The sequence below is a fragment of the Pygoscelis adeliae genome, unplaced genomic scaffold (genome assembly GCF_000699105.1).
Source record: "Pygoscelis adeliae isolate BGI_AS28 unplaced genomic scaffold, ASM69910v1 Scaffold288, whole genome shotgun sequence".
Lineage (NCBI taxonomy): Eukaryota > Metazoa > Chordata > Aves > Sphenisciformes > Spheniscidae > Pygoscelis > Pygoscelis adeliae.
In genome coordinates this window covers 356,539-372,026 of record NW_008825264.1, presented here as the reverse complement: position 1 = coordinate 372,026, position 15,488 = coordinate 356,539, and the positions used below count along the sequence as shown (strand labels likewise).

The 15,488-nt window shown below is 52.8% G+C and overlaps 1 protein-coding gene across 1 annotated transcript; it reads left to right on the top strand.

Annotated features, from left to right (window-relative positions):
- The first annotated feature begins 638 nt into the window (after nucleotides 1-638).
- HARS (histidyl-tRNA synthetase) lies at nucleotides 639-15,470 on the top strand. The gene is given in 13 exon segments (XM_009329583.1): nucleotides 639-733; nucleotides 2,625-2,744; nucleotides 2,936-3,031; nucleotides 3,591-3,716; nucleotides 6,412-6,519; nucleotides 8,069-8,167; nucleotides 10,842-10,935; nucleotides 11,093-11,220; nucleotides 11,321-11,381; nucleotides 11,384-11,538; nucleotides 12,854-12,970; nucleotides 13,738-13,884; nucleotides 14,959-15,470. Coding segments are annotated over 13 exon segments (1,371 nt in total). The 5' UTR covers nucleotides 639-673; the 3' UTR covers nucleotides 15,019-15,470.
- Nucleotides 15,471-15,488: the final 18 nt, after the last annotated feature.

Sequence of the window (15,488 nt, the reverse complement as noted above, 5' to 3'; positions counted from 1 at the left end):
TGGGGTGATTGGGGTGTGGCTGGGGTTGCTGGGCTTAGGGGGAGGGGGCTGTGGGGAACTGGGACCGCTGGTGTCGGTGTTGCTGGGCTAGGGGTGGTGGCATTGGGAAGGGCGGTGTTGGGGAGGATGGGAATACTGGTCTGGGCTGGAGAGCGGAGGGGCTGAGGTGCCTGGGGAGAGGGTGCAGGGGAGACTGGGCGTGGGAACTGGTGATACTGGCGTTAGGTTGGAGAGAGGGATGCTTGGGGGTGTTAGGATCAGGAGGAGGATGCTGGAGACTGCCGATGGTGGGGTGCACGTAGCAGGAGCTGGTGGTGCTGGGCCTGGGGGTGGTGTGGAGGCTGGTAGGACGGGAGGTGTGGGGACTGGGGAGTCAGATGTTTGAGGGTGATGGAGGTCGTGGGAGTCAGAGAACGATGGGGGTGTTGCAGGTGCTGAGATTGGGGTGCTTCTAGCAGAATTGGGGGAGTGCTGGAGAGGAGCAGGGAGTGCCCCTCTCGGTTGCTGTGGGAGACTGGGAATAGGCTGAGGTTGGAGAGTCTGCATGTACTGGGAATGCTGAGACTGAAGGTATAGGGGAAGGCCTGTGGGCTGGGCCTGGCAGGTAGGCTTACCCCCAGCTCCCTCTGTGTCCCCTCCCCAGATTGCAAAGGAGGTTGCGAAGCTGCTGGAGATGAAGGCGCAGCTGGGGGGAGATGAGGGGAAACACAAGTTTGTGCTCAAGACCCCGAAGGTAACTTCCCCCAGCACACGCACTCGCGTGCCGCTCTGTATGCACGACCTACTCCCATGCACACACAGAGCACCCCCCACGCACCTGTGTGTGCAAAATCCCAGCACCGACATGCCTGTCTTTCTTCTCATTTCTGTTTCCCTTTTTGCTTTTAGCAGCAGGGGAGAGAGGGGTGAAAACATCCCTGACAGCATCTGACCCAGATACCCTACTAACTTAAAGACTTTCTGGTGCTTCTGTGACAAGCCAACCACTAGCTGGTGTGGTCAGGAAATTAAATTCCCTTTTGGTCAAACTTTATCGTAGCTGCCCAGCGTGAGAGGTCTCATATCTGCTTGGATTGCGCTGTTTGAAGTGAGGTCATGACTTGCGTTGCCCCGATGAGTTTAGAGTTAGGACTCTTCAGCTCTCATAGCACTGACCCCACTAGTACCTGCAGACGTCGGCTTTCGTGGATCAAGGATCCTCAAGCTGGTCGTGTTCCCTGTTCACCTGGACAGAGTGGATGAAGCTGCTGGTAGGTCACATGAGCACAGTGCTGCGAAGTGCAGCTCTGCTGGTGCAAGGCTCATTGTGGGGGAGCTGCAAAGCGTAAGCCAGCAAAAGAAACCCAGATGCCCGGCAGCGTTTGCCAGGAACATTCAGCACGTGTTGAAATGTGGGGAGCAAGAAAGGTCTCACGGCTTTTGATCTTGCCTGAGTCTGTGAGGTGGGGAATCCCGTTTACTGAGCAGGTCTGGCCAGCTGCTGACATTTCTGTGTCCTCTTGCAGAAGGACCCTTCCTTCAGGGGTAGCTTTTCAGTCTCCAGGCCCCCGAGAACAGCGTCCATAATGCAATTTATGCTGACATTTTTTGTAACCTGAATGTTTCATCACTAGCAGGTGAACAGAGACCAACTGCGCTTCCGTGCTGTGGTGTGGAGATAGTTATGAATGTTGCTCACAGATAAAACAGGTTATGTTAATGCCACTGACTTAGGAAACGTCTCAAAACTGTCTCCCTTGTTCATTTCCTTTACTGTATGTTTCGGTAAATGTAATTGTGGTGTGAGACCTGGAAAGTGGAAGGGTATTTCACTGTTTAAAGATGTGGAGAGAGGATTTTGCAGCTCTGTGAGTGCCAGGGAAACACAGCTTGGGTTTCCAGTCTGTCTCAGCCACCTCAGTGTACTGCTGAAAGCTGCTCTTCGCTGTGTGACCTGCAGGTGGGGTGTTACGAAGTGCCTGCTCTCTCTGCTTCCTCCTGCCTAACTGCCAGTCCCTAGAAAATGAAAGTGGGAGGTCTAGTTTATTAACAGTGATTTAAGTGTTGCCGAGAGCCTGAAGACGGTCATTGAAATAATTCAGTGACTCTTAACAGCGAAGAAATTGAAAGGGAGCACATCCCAGTGAACAGTAGATGGGCACTTTGAAAAGACTATTTATCTGTGTGTGTGTTTGGAAATTGTAGAGCTGCTGGTTGTTCCACAGCTTCAAAGCGTGCCTGCCCTCTGATCCCACCTCTCAGGGTGGCTCGTTGTGCAGGGGTCTGGCTGATACGTCTGAATCAGTGCTGTGGACAGATCCTAGCTGCGCTGTCATGCTCGAAAGCACTGAACTCTCTGACTGGTGGATCTGTGTTTAGCTCCTTTGTTTCCTGCATCGTGAAACTCCTGACTTAGATTTAGCTCTGCAGACCGTGGCAGATCGTGCCTGAGCTGTGTCCTGATGTTTTCCAGTGTTTTTTGGTGCTGCTTTTTACCACCTCTACCAATATCTGGTGTCTGGACCTGATCTCTCTGGTTTTGTTAGCAATATGATAGCTTTTTCACATTGCCTCTCACGTCTGTCTCCACTGCATCCCTCTAACCCAATGTGTCCTTTGCTCTTCTTTTCCTTATCTCACCCCAGGGCACGCGGGACTACAGCCCCAAGCAAATGGCCATTCGTGAGAGAGTCTTCAATGCGATCATCACCTGCTTCAAGCGCCATGGAGCAGAAGTCATTGATACGCCGGTGTTTGAGCTGAAGGTGTGTGAGAACACAGCGGGTTGGCTGAGCTGATGGGGATCCTGCAGTTGAAAGCTTGCGATCTGTTGAGGGCCGAGTTTTCTTCTTCCACCTCCTAGGTGTCCTCCCTTTCTCTCCTTGTCTTCTGTGTGCTCTAGGGCTGATCCCCTGTCACTGAAGATGCTGTTTGTTCATGTGTCCTTTTGTTGTAGGAGACGCTGACAGGGAAATACGGTGAAGACTCGAAGCTCATCTACGATCTGAAAGATCAAGGAGGAGAGCTGCTGTCCCTGCGCTACGACCTGACAATATCCTGCACAGCCAGTGCTGAGGGGTCTTGTCACCTTTGCTGCCCTCCTTTTGGGGCAGTGCTGTCCAGAGGGCAAGGGAGGAGGAGGGAGGACAGTCTCTTGGCTCTGACCCCGTACCGACAGGGAGAGCGTGAGCAGGCAGTGTGGTTCAGTGGGTGCAGAACCCTTGCTCAGTTATTTACTGTATGTTGCTTCTGTTTGGTGAAGTAACGCTTGTATGTGGAGGTAAGGAAGATTGGTATTGAGTGGGGTTTCTCCTACAGCAGGGTACCCAGACTAGGCTGCTGCTGTACACAGCCTGCATGAGACTGAGATCCAGCCTAAGGTGGTGCTGGAGGATGCCTGTAGGGACACTTAATGGCAGCATGTGTTGGCCGTGTCTTGGACAGTTGTGGAGACCTTGGGGAGCTGCGGCAAGTCCAGCTGTCTCTTAGCAGTTGCTTTGCCCCACACTGTGCTGGGTGTTGGGGAGATAGTGAGGACTCAGCACTGCCTGTGACTGATAACTGGGTGGGGTGATCCCTCCCCGTTCCCATCCTTAACCCTACCGTCTCAGGTGCCCTTCGCTCGCTATTTGGCGATGAACAAGATCACCAACATTAAGCGCTACCACATCGCTAAGGTGTACAGGCGGGACAACCCGGCCATGACCAGGGGCCGCTACAGGGAGTTCTACCAGTGTGTGAGTTTGGCCATTTACAGGGACGCTGCTGAGCGAGTCTGTAGGCTGGGCAGCACTTGTGGGGTCGCAGCACCATAAAAACATAGGACCAAAGGCTGTGTTACCCTGCAGCAGCCTTCCCTGTGGCTGTGGAAAGCTTAGGACGATCCACTAACCTCCTTAGCGTGCCCTTATGGGTGTGAAAAACAGCTTGAGAGTGGGAGAGTGACGACAACGGCTGTGACACAGGGCGCTGGTGTATCGGGGAACTTTGTAATACAGCGCCCAGGTGCCCCAGGTATCTGGCCTCCTCACGCTGTGGAGGAGGGCGGCTCCTTGCTCCATCCCACGGTGCTTGCCAGCCTGGTGGAGGGGAAGAATTTCCTTCTGATCCCAAATCTGGCAGCAGTTGAACTCCTGGGTGTGTTAGCAGGACACATGAACTAGGCGAGCAAGTGACTCAGCCGTAGCATATGCTACTTCTGTCCTGTGCTTAGTCAATCTTTATTTCAAAGGAAGGGAAAAACCCAGAGGCCAAATTACGGAACAGGTAAGAAAGCAATTTCCTTTGTGGCTGTCTCAGACGAGTGTGGTAGCCCCGAGGAATGGCTTTGTTCTGCTGTACTAACACAGTCCCCAGGGCCTCATATTGCAAACAAATTCCTGTTTGAGAATATTCCTGTTTCATCATACAACCCCTGTGGATACCTTCCAGCTCCAGCTTGGTGAATTCTCATTTCCAGACAACTTGGGGTCTTTGCCTGCTGTCTCATCTGAAAGACTGTTCCAAGATCCAACTCTTAGGATAGCTGGAAATAGTCTTCTAATATCCAGGCTAAACTTAACTTGTGTCTGATAGTTTACTTCTGCTTGTGCCAGTGCAGCTCTTTAAATGGTAGCTGTCATCCCTTGATAGGGATTCTTCCCCTTTCCCAGATAAACATTTGGGAAATGTTTAGAGAAATCTTCCCCTCCTTAGGCTACGTAAATCAAGCTCTGTTACCTTCTCTCCCTGGAGGTGCTTTGCTTCTTTGCTCAGCCTAGTAGCTTTTTCTGTGTCTTTTCTTAAATATAATTCACCAGCCCTTGGTTGTGTTTTTCAGTGAGATTTCACCTATGCCACGTACCGTGGTAGCGGCACTTTCCTGACTGTATCAGACCTTACCCAACTTCCACGGGGATTGCATCAGCCTTTCTTACATTCAGCTGATTGGGGATTAACTGATGTGATCTCATCTTTTTCCTCCTCCATTGCCCCAGTTTATTTTGGAAGCTTGGTGGAGCCATGTTGAAATTTACCCACTCCATTAAAATTATTCTTGTACTCAAAATCTCATTGAAGACTTTGCATTTGGGGATTCATAAATGGGAGTTGAATAAGAGGTCTCTTGTTCCTTCTGTGTTTTATTTCTCTCTGAACATGGATGTTGTCTTTGCTGTTTTTCCAGTCACGGGGTACCAGCCTATTAAAACATCTTGCTGTTGGGCTTTAGTTCTACATGCTAGTTCATCTGGTAATCTCTGGTGGAGACCACTCAGGCTTTCTGATTTCTTTTTCTGTCTTGGCAGTTGAAACTTTGGTTTTGCCTCAGTTGAGAGCGTGTCTCTTGTCTTCTTCCCTGGTCATTAACTTATGTTTACACATTAACTTATGGCATGTGTATTAAAAGAAACATCCTAAGAATCAAGGTGAAACATTTGGCATTTAGGTCATACCAGATAATAAGTAGTTTTCTCCCCCCCTTCCTGGTTCCTTTGTTCTGTTTATTTACTGCTGATGATCACTCTGCTGTCTCCTTTTTGTTGTTTTTCAAGGATCTCCATTTCAAAGTGTATCACACAGTAGGCTGCTGTGTCAGAGGCAGGGAGCAGGTCACACACCTCCAGAAGCAGAAAGCGGGGAGAAGCAGAACGGCTTCTTGCAAACTGTCTCTACTGGCCACCACACAGCATACAAATTCTTTGCAATGCAGTGGACGCAAGAGCTCTGCTGCTGTCGTGGTTTAACCTCAGTCGGCAACTAAGCCCCACGCAGCCGCTTGCTCACTCCCCCCCAACCGGTGGGATGGGGGAGAGAATTGGAAAAGCACAAGTGAGAAAAACTTGTGGGTTGAGATAACAACAGTTTAATAATTGAAATCAAATGATAATAATAATAATACACAAAGCAAGTGATGCACAGTACAATTGCTCACCACCCGCCGACCGATGCCCAGCCAGTCCCTGAGCAGCGGCCCCCCCGGCCAGCTTTCCCCAGTTTATGTACTGAGCATGATGGCACATGGTATGGAATGTTTCTTTGGCCAGTTTGGCTGTGCCCCCTCCCAGCTTCTTGTGCACCTGCAGCCTTCTCAGTCGGTAGAGCATGGGAAACTAAAAAGTCCTTGGCTAGTGTAAGCATTACCTAGCAACAACTAAAACATCGGTGTGTTATCAACTTTGGTCTCATCCTAAATCCAAAACACAGCACTGTACCAGCTACTAGGAAGGAAATTAACTCTATCCCTGCCAAAACCAGGACAGCTGCCTTCGATGAAAGAGGGTCATAACCCACACCCTGTCCCTTCTGGATCTTATCGGCGAGGGCTAGTGCTCCCTTACATCCCATTTCTGTTGCTTTTTGTTAACAAACTGCTGTTAACAGCAGAGTTGAAGCTGTCTTTCTGCAGCCACGCCAGCAGTGCTGAATTGCTCACTGCCTTTTACTGTGCCCCAGGATTTTGACATTGCCGGCCAGTTCGACCCGATGATTCCCGATGCCGAGTGCCTGAAGATCGTGCACGAGATCCTGAGTGACCTCCAGCTCGGGGACTTTCTCATTAAGGTGAGACCGGGCGGGTGTCTCTGTGCCACGGTGGGAGCAGTGGTCATTGTTCCTATGGTTTTATGCAGCAGCACCTGTTCCCACTCTAACGCCCACTAAGGCCTGATCCAGAAGTTCATCCCGCCTCTCTGCCTCCTCATGGTGTATATGCTAAAAGGCTGGGCCTCAGCTCAGACTTACCTTTAGCTGGGAATGGAAGGAGGTTTCCTGAGGCTGCAGTTAGCAGAGTTCTCTCTAGCACTAACCACAGTCCCCTGCAAAACGTCCAGCAGCCAGCTAGCCAGGTGACTGTCACATTCGCTGCCTGCGGTAAAACACAGGCTCTGGCCCAGAATCCCTGCCCTTGTTCCAGCTCCCAATGCCCCCTTAGTAGGGACATCTGCTCAGCGTGTGCGCTGTTGTCTGCAGACTCCTGCCTTCCCACCAAGTCCTTTCTGGGGCTGAGGCCTCTTCCAGAAGAATAGTCATGCCCTGCTGTAGGTTGAGCTTGCTGTTTGTTTCAAAACACCTCTGTTATCTTGGTGTGGCAGCAAATGGTGCTGGGTGTGCAGGTCAGGCAGGATGGGGAAGGGTGTACAGCAGTAGGAGAGTGATGGGTAGGAGTGCTTGATGTACAGGAGGGTGGTGGGGTCTCTGAGAGGGACCCAGAGCTGGGTTGTTGCTGGGCTCTGCAGGGGAGGTGAGCAGTGCGGGCTGGGTGTTGCACTCCTAACTGTGGCCCCTGCTGGGTAAGGGGGCAGTTACCTGTCCTTAAACCCATCTGGGATGAGCTGAAGAGCTGTGCACAGGAACTGCCTGTCCAGATCGAGTCCAGCTAGTGTGTGTTTGGGCAGTGGTGAAAGCGGATGCCTCTGAAGATGAGCAGGCACCTCTGCAATGGGGGAACAGCAGAATAACCTGCCTGCGGTTATTCTTGTCTTCCGTGAGTGACTGTCTGGTTCACGTTGATGCTGAAGGATTACAAACTCCCCAGCAGTTTTTGTTTCTGCCTAATTTAATTGTAGATGTTCTCACTACCCATGGAAGTGTTGGATCCAGCTGAGCCTTTGGCCTCAATTACCTACTATTACAGAGCATAATTAAACAATGGAATTCACTATACTATTAAAAAAAAATAATTCCTTAGCGAGGTTTTAACATTATCAGATGTCCCTTTGTTTGTACGCTGAGAGAGCAGGGTAACATACTGAACTCATTTCCTCAGTCCATGCTCTGTTCCTGAGCTGGTTTTACGTGTCCACATGAGAGGACTCATAGGCCCCGTTGGCTTTTCTTTTCTGTGGAGTGGAGGTGTCTGTGGCTCTAGAAGGAGAATGTGCTAGCTCTACCCAGGCTTGGTAGGAGTCAGTTGTGCTAGTTGGCCTGCTGTGGGCAGAGGGGCAGCTTAGCTCCCCAGGAATGGGAAAGAGACAGAAATTGCAAACAGCAAAAAATCTTGGCAGCCATCTGCTAGCTTCTCTTCCATGCTTGAAACTAGAGAGGAGAGAAACTGGACACAGCTGAAGATCTGTTTGAGTTCATAGTTGATGACTTGCTCCCTCTCCCCCAGGTCAACGATCGGCGCATCCTTGATGGGATGTTTGCAGTTTGTGGTGTCCCAGACAGCAAGTTCCGAACGATCTGCTCCAGCGTTGACAAACTGGATAAGGTATGGGCTGGAGCCCCGGGCTGCAACTGCCGCTGCTGGAGTTTCAGTGAGTCTCTGTCCCTCTGGGCTGCTCTTACCATGGTCCATGAGAACTGGCTGGAAAATGCTGATAAACATCGAGTTGTTCTTGTTCCCCCCTTTCTCTGGAGGGGAGGCACACCATGCACAGCACCCACATAGGAAAACTGGATCCTATGCTTTCTTCTCCAGTATCCCACGAGGTCCTGACAAATGGAAAGGAGGGAGAGGAAAATGCTCTTCATATGGGAGGTTCAACATCCCAAACCTTAGCCTTCTTAAGGTGCTGCTGCTTAAGAACCAGGATCATGAAAACTTGCCCCCAGACTGGGCCAGGGCATTGATAAGCCTTTTCAAAGGCATCAGGTTCAGTTAGGTGGTGCGAGGAATCACAGTTGTGTCCTGGAATCATAGAACAGCCAAGATTGGAAGGGATCTCGAAAGATCATCTGATCCAACCTTTACTAAAACTTCAGACCTCAGTTGCACGGTGAGCGTGACATAAATGGTAAATCTCTGTGGTAATGCAGGAGTAGAGAAGTGTAATCCTAAGTGATAGTCTGTAATCATAGTCTGTAAGGCAGTTAGCTTGCAGGTGACAGGGCCGAGTTAAACGGAAATCCACAGGTGAGTAGGCTGCCAGAGTTGTTGTGTTGTCCAGGACCCTATTCATAAATACTGTCCTGCAAGCTGGTGCCATTCTTGATTGGCGATGTGATGTCTAGCATCCCCGCCGAGGACGTGGAGTCTGCAGCATGTGCGTGTGGCTGGCCAGGCTGTTTCAGCATGATCAGGGCACCACTGGACAGCGTGTGCCTCTGGCTGTTTGTGGGACCCTCAGGAGGTGGTGAGGAGCAGCAGGGAGACAGCAAAGAGAAGTGAGGTGGACATGTATGGACAAGGTTTCTATATTTTACCTGGAAGTAGAGAAAAGGATTTGGAGTGTGAAGGAGTAAGAGATCAGAAACACAGACCTGAAAAATAACCCCAGCAGCACGTTCCTGCCTCCTGGGCAGGGGAAGGCTGGTCTGTTCGGTGGTGTGCTGCAGTGTGTGCTCCCACAGCGTGTCTTCACACTCATCTGTGGCTGCCATCGGGGCAAGCAGGTTTTGCTGGGAACAGGGCTCCTTGGGGCTGGCCTGGACTGTGCAGCATTCTAGCAGGGCGGACGCGGTCACAGGGACAACATGCTGCTCAGTGCCGTAATCTCTCTTGCTGGTGTTGTGAGATGGTGGTAGCCCATCCCACATCTCCTGGTCACTTCATTCACACCTCTGCTGATTTGGGCATGTAGCACGGGTACATAAAACATGCTGTGTGTAGACATCGCTGTTTGTACGGCTTACTTAGGTTTGGTGTGACACAGAACAGCCCCCTCTATGTGCAGCTGCTCCTGTAAGACACAAGGCAGGAGGTACCCACATGTTTGTGCTCAGCAAGTTGCCTCAAGAGCACTGGCTGTCTTGAAGGTCTCTAAGGGATTCAAGCCCTTATGTGGCTCTTTGGGAGGAGGGAAAGGTGCCAGTGTAGGTACAACTTTTTTATTTGCAGCTGATTGTCTTGACTGTAGGCCCTAGTCAGATATAAAGATGCTGGAGATCAGTCTATAAATGTGTATACAGTCCTCCACTAATAGCTAAGGAAGAGGAACCTTAAAATGAAGTGCAATCTAAAAACTCAGTTTTCCTGGCTCGGGATCCAAAGTAGAATTTGGAGGCGAGTTTCTGTGTGTGTTCAGAGTCATGTGGGGGACACTGTGGGCTGACTGCTTAAAGGAGTGCTCCTAACCTTCCTGTGAAACCCTGTTACACAAAGCAGCCTTGTATCTTGTCTCGTGTGTTCACGTTGCTTTGTTGAAGGATGAACTGGCGTTTTCCTTTGGAGGCCTCGTCTGATGGCCAAATGAAGTAAGCTAGAGGAAGGCTCACTTAAAGTCCTGTTAGCAGTGAGATCTATTGCAAAGGCATGATGAAAATGTACGTTTTGGGGCTGTGTACGCGTGGAAAAGCAATAGGAAGGGAGGATTGGGCTTTTTTAGAATGGGATGATTTCCTTGTTTTCATGCTGAAATGCTGTGATCTATCTCAGTGCAGCTGGATGTGATCGAGACTCTGGTTCTCTTTGACCCCTTGGTCAGTGGGAAAACTGCAGCGTATTCTGCTTACATTGGGGGCTTGCATCACCCAGCCATCTCTTCGCGCCTTTCCAGGTGGTAGACAGGACCAGCAACGCTTTCTTGACTGGTGTTTATGACTAAGTACCTAACCAGGAAAACCACAGCAGCGAGACATCTCTCAAACTCAGTGCTTTTACAGTACCGATGTTTGATTCTGGCCAGAAATCAAAACCAAAGTATTTGTCCTGGGGCTTCAAGGTTTTGGGCAGCTTTGCTGACTGCGGGGTTGGGAAACAAACAGACTGTGCAGAGGTACAAGAAACGGAGTTATGACCATATGACCATGCTCTGAGAGCATTTGATCTGCTGCTTCTCTCGTGCACCTCTTAACCATGCTGACACTGATGGGGTTCTGCCATGTAAAGATCTGTTGAGGGCAGATATGTCTGTTCATCTGTATTGGGCAGGACCACCAGAGACCTTCCCCAGGAGAGACCACATCCCTGGAGTAGTGGCTGATGTTCTTCTCTCCCGTTGCAGATGCCATGGGAAGAAGTGAGGAGCGAGATGGTAGGAGAGAAGGGGCTCTCTCCCGAGGCTGCAGATCACATCGGGGAGTATGTCCAGCTTCACGGTGAGCACGGTGGGGTCGAGCCCTTTTGGCCTTGTTCTGCCAGGCCGGGCAGGCAGGGCCAGCGATGGAGGGGTGCAGGGCACATACACGGCTGGCCGCCCATCGTTGTGCGGGTGCTGCTGCACTGGCAGACCTGAGGCGTGGCTCGTTCCCACAGGTGGCCTGGACCTGATCGAGCGGCTTCTCCAGGACCCAAAGTTGTCCCAGAACAAGCTGGCCAAGGAGGGGCTGGGGGACATGAAGCTGCTGTTTGAGTACCTGACCCTGTTTGGCATCACAGGGAAGGTGAGGAGGTGCAGAGGCAGGAGGGGGTGCTGCCCTCGTGGCTGGGCAGCCTGGGCCCCCCGAGTGCGCCCAGTGACGGGGCTTCCCTTGTGTCCTACAGATCTCTTTCGACCTGAGCCTGGCGCGGGGTCTGGACTATTACACGGGGGTGATCTTTGAGGCCAGGTGGGGGAGTCAGTCAGCGTTGGGGGCGTGGCTGGAGGCGGTCGCTACGACGGGCTGGTGGGGATGTTTGATCCCAAGGGACGGAAGGTGCCCTGCGTGGGGGTCAGCATTGGGATCGAGCGGATCTTCTCCATCCTAGAGCAGAGAGTGGAGGTAGGTGCCTTTGGTGCTCAACTAAGCATGGAAAAAGAGCAAGGATTTACATCTTCCCCACGTCCCCACGGTCCAGCAGATGCTGAAGTGAGTCTTCCTTGCTGCAGTCTTTGATAGAGAAGCCAGCCAGGCCCCTACTGTGCTCTGCAGTAGGAGTCAGAACCAGGACATAATCTCCAATTTTCCCTGGCTTGGGAGATGATCTCTGGGGCTCCCACCAGAGACGAGACCCCTCTTCCAGCAGCCCTCAGACACGGCTCCTTCAGCTGCAGCTGGAGGGGTCACTTTAATCCTCAGCAGTACCAGGTACCCCGGCCAGGTGCCTTAGTGTTCGCCACTGCATTAGGCATCCGTGTGACCCCACGTCCTCCTTGGCAAGGTGGCACTGCTCTGAAGGCTGTCAGGGAGACGGCAGCCTCGCACATCTACTCGTCCTGCCCAAGGCACTACAGAGACCAGACAGGGATCGGATGTCCCAGGGCAGGGAGCACAGTGCCTCTGGGGGGTTCCCAGATACCTTTTTCCCATTCCCCCCTCTTCAGAGTTGCTGTACCAATGTGTTGCCCTCTGTCCCAATCAACGGGTGTTAAGTAGGTTTTTGTAAGCTCCGAAAACACTGCTGCACATTTCCCTCCCCCAGAAGCCTGTTGCGGGGAGTTCTCTCTTGGCAGCCAGACACAACCGAGATTTCTAAGTGGAAACTGAATTCTTCCCCCACCTCCTCCAGTCCTGGCCAGGTTTGTTCCTCTGCAAGTGACCTTTTAAAGGCTTCTCCCTTCAGCCAAAGCAGCGGCAGGAAAATGCCACTTTGAGTATCCAGCATCTACCACGGGAGCAGGTGGCTCCTGACAGCGCTGGAGCATCTCAGCTTGCTGCTGTTTATCTAACCCATAGTTACCAGCTCAGCTGTAGAGCAGGCCGCTGCCTCTGTCCAGCTTCGCCCAGGCTTGCTGTTCCTGAGCTGCTTGGAGCAGATCCCTGGGAGGCCCTTGGGTGTGGAGGAACAGTCTCCAGGCAGAAGCTGGCAGGGAAATTGCTCATTCTCAGCATATCTTCCAGTCTGCACATACCTGCAGCACAGGAGGGAGGCTATGTTAAGCCGCCATCATGGAACAACTGCAGAAGATGAGATTCTGCTCCAGGATGGGGTCTGTGGGGCCTCACTGACTCTCCTGAGTTTATGCTGTTCATCCCACTGAGCCTGACCCTCTTCGCTGCTAAACTGATGGGCCTGGGGTGGTGACCCGTCCTGCTCATAGGGTCTCAGATATCTCTGTATGTCCATAGCATCTTTTGAGTCTTGTCCCCTCTCTAGGCCTCTGAGGAAAAGATTAGGACAACAGAGACACAGGTGCTGGTGGCCTCTGCCCAAAAGAAGCTCCTTGAAGAGCGGCTGAAGCTCATCTCCGAGCTGTGGGATGCTGGAATCAAGGTATGACCAAGTGGTGGCAAAGTCAGGAGCTGCCTGGTCCACTCTGTGCCAGGAATGGACCAGATCTGGCTTTGCTTTGGGTGGAAGGAGTCATAGGGAGAAGATGGGCAACAGACTGCCTTCCTGAATGGAGCCTGCTTCTTCTCAGTGTCCCGAATCGGGTGCTCTCCAGGAAGGGCTGGGCAGCATGACTTAGCCCCGTAGCACTGCAGGGGCTGCTCTGTGTCTGTTACCTCAGGACAGATTCCCAAAGCAGGCGACACTCCAGCCCTTGCTGCGTGGCAGCTTGGATACTGTGCCACTTCCATCAAAAAGCAAAAAAACCTCGGAGCCTTGCAAGGAGGGGAGCGTGGGGCCAGGGAGGAGCCTGGGCTGCTTTCCGCAGGCCGAAGGCAAGCTGTGGGGCCCTGCTCCCTGCCTGCTGCGGGCAGACTCCCTTGATGGCTGAGTGGAGGAGAACGGGTGCTCTGCCAGGCCCCTGACCCTGTAGGGGCACCACAGGTGTCAGCCCTGGTCTGACATGGACTAGAGCTAATGTCCTGGTGCTTTCCCAAGATAAGCAGTGTCTTGTGAGTACCTTTGAGCTGTGTTGCATTATTCGTTAGCTGTAATGCCCAGCCTTCTCCATTAGCCCATCTTCTCCTCCACCACACCCCCCCATGCTCACCAGATGGCAATTAGCAGACTGGCCCAGCAATGCCTGGTTGAGGGGGTGCAGAGAAACAGGCCAGTGCTGATTATGGTGGTTTGCTCTGGTTCTCTTCCAGGCAGAAGTGCTGTACAAGAAGAACCCCAAGCTGCTGAATCAGCTGCAGTACTGTGAGGACACGGGCATCCCTCTTGTTGCCATTGTGGGTGAGCAGGAGCTCAAGGATGGAGTCGTCAAGCTGCGGGTCGTGGCAACCAGGGAGGAGGTGAGGCCCGTGGTAGCTTGGCGTGAGGGGGATTGGCTCCTTGACCCTTCATCCCAGCTCAGGCCAGCCCTCCAGACCCATCCGTGCCCCGCTCTGCAGCGGTGCCCTCAGGTTGTACACGGCAAGGTGGTTTTGCCGGCCCACATTTTGAGTGTAGTGCCCAAAGGGGAGATCAGAGGAGTAAGGCAATTCTACCCGACGTGAAAAGCCTCCAAGGCTTAACAAAGCTGCTTGCGCAGAAGGTGCGGTGAGGGGAAGGCTCTCCACCCGCAGTAGGCAGAGGGGCGCGAGCCGGGGCTGGCAGACTCGAGGTGAGGCCTATGGACTGATGGCGGTGGCCTTGTGGGTGCACTTCTGGAGAATGGGTGAGGTGTGTTTCCTCAGCCCCTCTTGACTTGCTGTGGTGCGTGCGCCCTGGTGTCAGTTTGCCGCCAAGCCCCTTATAACAGGTTTTCAGGATTTTATACATTGGCTTCCTCATTAGCTCCTTTCAAGCAGTGGTCTCGCCAGGGACTCCTGTAACACCTCACGTTCCAGTTCCTCGCCCCATGCAGTTTCCTGGAGCTGTAGAGCACCGTTGTCTCCAGCTCTGGAGAGTTTCCCATCATGTGGCCTCCTTGAACTCCCACCTATTCCTCAGTTCTGGAGCCTGGGACACGGAGGGGTGGTTCAGTGGGCTGTATGGCTGCTCACACTCTCCGTCCAGGGTCCAGGACCATCGCTGAAGGTCCTGGAGGCGTCCTCCTGGAATGAGTGGGACCGCTGCTGATCTATGCACTGGTCTTGGCTTTGGAACCAGTAGGAAAGGGTGGGAGAGAGCATCACTCTCGCGATCGTTGGGCAGGAGAGGGCTCGGCAGGGTTGCAGGCAGGGGCTTGCTCTCGCAGGTTCAGCTCCGCATGGGCTGCAGCCCGCTCGATCCCTGTAGAGGGACTGGCGACAGCACCATGGCGTGATCTCCCGAGAGACAGGGCCACGAATGCCGTGCGGGCCATCCTTTTGGGACCAGAGAAGGTCACGATACATCAAGCTGCTTGTGTTGTATTGAAGCAACTTTGTGCTCCCCCTGTGTAGGTCAACGTTCGCAGGGAGAGCCTGGTTGAGGAGATCAGGATGCGAACGAGCCGGCCTTAAACCCTTCCCGGACACGTCTACTCATTTGTTGGATTCTGGCTGACAGATTTCCTCCTGTAAATGCCTTCGCCAGGCCATGTAGCAGCGGGTGCGGGGTCGGGGGGGGCCTTTGAAAGCTGTATTTATTCTTGTCTTGTGCCCTCCCGTTCCCCGCGGGAGCAGAGAGGCTGCACCGGCTCCTATGACATGCCCTGGCCCTCGAGTGTGTCGCTGGAAAGATGTTTTGCAAGTGGCTCCGGCAAACGCCAGCCGTCCTGTCTGCCGTCGCTGCGGTGACACATGGAGCCCCGTGCTGTCAGCAGACCCCGGGGGTCTTGGCTGCAGCTTCTTGTTCCGTCGCTTTGAATGAACATCCCCTCCCGTCTCCCTGCTCCGGCTGCAGGGAGGTGACCTTATCCTAAGCAAGATGTAAAGGCGCTGCTCCCAGAACCACAATAAATGTGTCTCTCCCACTCCGTGGCTCCCGTCCC